A 5,000-nucleotide genomic window follows, 5' to 3' on the forward strand; every position below is an offset into this window, starting at 1 on the left:
ACTGCAATACCCAGACGCAACCGCTCTGCAAACGACTGGGCCCTAAACACACACACACACACACACACACACACACACACACACACACACACACACACACACACACACACACACACACACACACACACACACACACACACACACACACACACAGATAAAGAGGAACCACCCTAACCCAGAATGTAGTTAAAGAGGAACCACCCTAACCCAGACTATAGTTAAAGAGGAACCACCCTAACCCAGACTGTAGTGAAAGAGTAACCACCCTAACCCAGACTGTAGTTAAAGAGGAACCACCCTAACCCAGACTGTAGTGAAAGAGTAACCACCCTAACCCAGACTGTAGTTAAAGAGGAACCACCCTAACCCAGACTGTAGTTAAAGAGGAACCACTATAACCCAGACTGTAGTTAAAGAGGAACCACCCTAACCCAGACTGTAGTTAAAGAGGACCCACCCTAACCCAGACTGTAGTTAAAGAGGAACCACCCTAACCCTGACTGTAGTTAAAGAGGAACCACCCTAACCCAGACTATAGTTAAAGAGGAACCACCCTAACCCAGACTGTAGTTAAAGAGGAACCACCCTAACCCAGACTGTAGTTAAAGAGGAACCACCCTAACCCAGACTGTAGTTAAAGAGGAACCACCCTAACCCAGACTGTAGTTAAAGAGGAACCACCCTAACCCAGACTGTAGTTAAAGAGGAACCACCCTAACCCAGACTGTAGTTAAAGAGGAACCACCCTAACCCAGACTGTAGTTAAAGAGGACCCACCCTAACCCAGACTGTAGTTAAAGAGGAACCACCCTAACCCAGACTGTAGTTAAAGAGGAACCACCCTAACCCAGACTGTAGTTAAAGAGGACCCAGCTACAGAGTAGAGACAGTAGCAGCCTAACAGCACCACCCTAACCCAGACTGTAGTTAAAGAGGAACCACCCTAACCCAGACTGTAGTTAAAGAGGACCCAGCTACAGAGTAGAGACAGTAGCAGCCTAACAGCACCACCCTAACCCAGACTGTAGTTAAAGAGGAACCACCCTAACCCAGACTGTAGTTAAAGAGGACCCACCCTAACCCAGACTGAAGTTAAAGAGGAACCACCCTAACCCAGACTGTAGTGAAAGAGGAACCAGCCTAACCCAGACTGTAGTTAAAGAGGACCCACCCTAACCCAGACTGTAGTTAAAGAGGACCCACCCTAACCCAGACTGTAGTTAAAGAGGAACCACCCTAACCCAGACTGTAGTTAAAGAGGAACCACCCTAACCCAGACTGTAGTTAAAGAGGACCCAGCTACAGAGTAGAGACAGTAGCAGCCTAACAGCACCACCCTAACCCAGACTGTAGTTAAAGAGGACCCACCCTAACCCAGACTGTAGTTAAAGAGGACCCACCCTAACCCAGACTGTAGTTAAAGAGGAACCACCCTAACCCAGACTGTAGTTAAAGAGGAACCACCCTAACCCAGACTGTAGTTAAAGAGGACCCACCCTAACCCAGACTGTAGTTAAAGAGGAACCACCCTAACCCAGACTGTAGTTAAAGAGGAACCACCCTAACCCAGACTGTAGTTAAAGAGGAACCACCCTAACCCAGACTGTAGTTAAAGAGGACCCAGCTACAGAGTAGAGACAGTAGCAGCCTAACAGCACCACCCTAACCCAGACTGTAGTTAAAGAGGACCCACCCTAACCCAGACTGTAGTTAAAGAGGAACCACCCTAACCCAGACTGTAGTTAAAGAGGACCCACCCTAACCCAGACTGTAGTTAAAGAGGACCCACCCTAACCCAGACTGTAGTTAAAGAGGAACCACCCTAACCCAGACTGTAGTTAAAGAGGACCCACCCTAACCCAGACTATAGTTAAAGAGGAACCACCCTAACCCAGACTGTAGTTAAAAGGGAACCACCCTAACCCAGACTGTAGTTAAAGAGGACCCACCCTAACCCAGACTGTAGTTAAAGAGGAACCACCCTAACCCAGACTGTAGTGAAAGAGGAACCATCCTAACCCAGACTGTAGTTAAAGAGGAACCACCCTAACCCAGACTGTAGTTAAAGAGGAACCACCCTAACCCAGACTGTAGTTAAAGAGGACCCACCCTAACCCAGACTATAGTTAAAGAGGAACCACCCTAACCCAGACTGTAGTTAAAGAGGAACCAGCTACAGAGTAGAGACAGTAGCAGCCTAACAGCACCACCCTAACCCAGACTGTAGTTAAAGAGGAACCACCCTAACCCAGACTGTAGTTAAAGAGGACCCACCCTAACCCAGACTGAAGTTAAAGAGGAACCACCCTAACCCAGACTGTAGTGAAAGAGGAACCAGCCTAACCCAGACTGTAGTTAAAGAGGACCCACCCTAACCCAGACTGTAGTTAAAGAGGACCCACCCTAACCCAGACTGTAGTTAAAGAGGAACCACCCTAACCCAGACTGTAGTTAAAGAGGAACCACCCTAACCCAGACTGTAGTTAAAGAGGACCCAGCTACAGAGTAGAGACAGTAGCAGCCTAACAGCACCACCCTAACCCAGACTGTAGTTAAAGAGGACCCACCCTAACCCAGACTGTAGTTAAAGAGGACCCACCCTAACCCAGACTGTAGTTAAAGAGGAACCACCCTAACCCAGACTGTAGTTAAAGAGGAACCACCCTAACCCAGACTGTAGTTAAAGAGGACCCACCCTAACCCAGACTGTAGTTAAAGAGGAACCACCCTAACCCAGACTGTAGTTAAAGAGGAACCACCCTAACCCAGACTGTAGTTAAAGAGGAACCACCCTAACCCAGACTGTAGTTAAAGAGGACCCACCCTAACCCAGACTGTAGTTAAAGAGGAACCACCCTAACCCAGACTGTAGTTAAAGAGGAACCACCCTAACCCAGACTGTAGTTAAAGAGGAACCACCCTAACCCAGACTGTAGTTAAAGAGGACCCAGCTACAGAGTAGAGACAGTAGCAGCCTAACTGCACCACCCTAACCCAGACTGTAGTTAAAGAGGACCCACCCTAACCCAGACTGTAGTTAAAGAGGAACCACCCTAACCCAGACTGTAGTTAAAGAGGACCCACCCTAACCCAGACTGTAGTTAAAGAGGACCCACCCTAACCCAGACTGTAGTTAAAGAGGAACCACCCTAACCCAGACTGTAGTTAAAGAGGACCCACCCTAACCCAGACTATAGTTAAAGAGGAACCACCCTAACCCAGACTGTAGTTAAAAGGGAACCACCCTAACCCAGACTGTAGTTAAAGAGGACCCACCCTAACCCAGACTGTAGTTAAAGAGGAACCACCCTAACCCAGACTGTAGTGAAAGAGGAACCATCCTAACCCAGACTGTAGTTAAAGAGGAACCACCCTAACCCAGACTGTAGTTAAAGAGGACCCACCCTAACCCAGACTATAGTTAAAGAGGAACCACCCTAACCCAGACTGTAGTTAAAGAGGAACCACCCTAACCCAGACTGTAGTGAAAGAGTAGGATATGCATATTCTTGGTACCATTTGAAAGGAAACACTTTGTAGTTTGTGGACATGTGAAATGAATGTAGGAGAATATAACACATCAGATCTGGTACAAGATAATACAAAGACAGAAACAACCGTTCTTTTATATCTGTTTTGTTCCGTCATCTTTGAAACACAAGAGAAACGCCATAATGTATTATTCCAGCCCAGCTGCTATTTAGATTTTGGACACTAGATGGCAGCAGTGTGTGTGCAAAGTGTTAGACTAATCCAATGAACCATTGCATTTCTGTTCAAAATGTTGTATCAAGACAGCCCAAATGTAACTTTCAAAACTGTGAACTCTCCTTAAACAATAGCCTGATATTATTTCACTGTAAAAACGACATTCTGTCAACTATACACTACAGACAGGAACAGCTACAGTCAACTATACAATACAGACAGTAACAGCTACAGTCCACTCTTCAACACAGACAGTAACAGCTACAGTCCACTCTTCAACACAGACAGTAACAGCTACAGTCCACTCTTCAACACAGACAGTAGCGTACCTTTTGGCTGAGGCTGGAGATTTGGCCACTATCACTGCGTTTCTATAGTCAGGAATCTGTAGAAGAAAACGACATCTCCTATTACTGTAAATACTGCAGTAGGAGGGGCTTGTGGGTAGTGTAGTCCTACCTCCTCCTGTATGTACTGTAGTAGGAGGGGGTTGTGGGTAGTGTAGTCCTACCTCCTCCTGTATGCACTGTAGTAGGAGGGGGTTGTGGGTAGTGTAGTCCTACCTCCTCCTGTATGTACTGTAGTAGGAGGGGGTTGTGGGTAGTGTAGTCCTACCTCCTCCTGTATGTACTGGGGGGTTGTGGATAATGTAGTCCTACCTCCTCCTGTATGTACTGCAGTAGGAGGGGGTTGTGGATAATGTAGTCCTACCTCCTCCTGTATGTACTGGGGGGTTGTGGATAATGTAGTCCTACCTCCTCCTGCATGTACTGGGGGGTTGTGGGTAAAGTAGTTGATATCCTCCTGTAGTCATGGGTGGGTTATGGGTAAAGTAGTTAACCTCCTCCAGTATTCATAAGGGGTTGGGGGTAGTGTAGTTTATCTTCTCCTGTATGTACTGGGGGGTTGTGGGTAGTGTAGTAATACTTCCTCCTGTATGTACTGGGCGGTTGTGGGCAGTGTAGTCTTGCCTCCTCCTATATGTACTGGGGGTTGTGGGTAGTGTAGCCCTACCTCCTCCTGTATGTACTGTAGTAGGAGGGGGTTGTGGGTAGTGTAGTCCTACCTCCTCCTGTATGTACTGTAGTAGGAGGGGGTTGTGGGTAGTGTAGTCCTACCTCCAGTATGTACTGCAGTAGGAGGGGGTTGTGGGTAGTGTAGTCCTACCTCCTCCTGTATGTACTGCAGTAGGAGGGGGTTGTGGGTAGTGTAGTCCTACCTCCTCCTGTATGTACTGCAGTAGGAGGGGGTTGTGGGTAGTGTAGTCCTACCTCCTCCTGTATGTACTGCAG

The 5,000-nt window shown here is 47.5% G+C and overlaps 1 protein-coding gene across 1 annotated transcript in view; it reads right to left on the reverse strand.

The window, feature by feature from the left end:
• Positions 1 to 5,000, reverse strand: part of LOC139424111 (phosphoribosyl pyrophosphate synthase-associated protein 2-like) — a 26,072-nt gene that overhangs the window by 3,040 nt on the left and 18,032 nt on the right. Inside the window, exons 6-8 of the mRNA XM_071175808.1 lie at positions 4,980 to 5,000; positions 4,038 to 4,093; positions 1 to 42 (exon numbers count right to left, since the gene is read on the reverse strand). The exon at positions 1 to 42 is cut by the window's left edge and continues 119 nt beyond it; the exon at positions 4,980 to 5,000 is cut by the window's right edge and continues 95 nt beyond it. Of these exons, the coding sequence (XP_071031909.1) occupies positions 1 to 42; positions 4,038 to 4,093; positions 4,980 to 5,000 (119 nt within the window). The remainder of the gene's footprint in view (positions 43 to 4,037; positions 4,094 to 4,979) is intronic.

This window comes from Oncorhynchus clarkii, chromosome 13, assembly GCF_045791955.1.
Source record: "Oncorhynchus clarkii lewisi isolate Uvic-CL-2024 chromosome 13, UVic_Ocla_1.0, whole genome shotgun sequence".
In the NCBI taxonomy this organism is placed as follows: domain Eukaryota; kingdom Metazoa; phylum Chordata; class Actinopteri; order Salmoniformes; family Salmonidae; genus Oncorhynchus; species Oncorhynchus clarkii.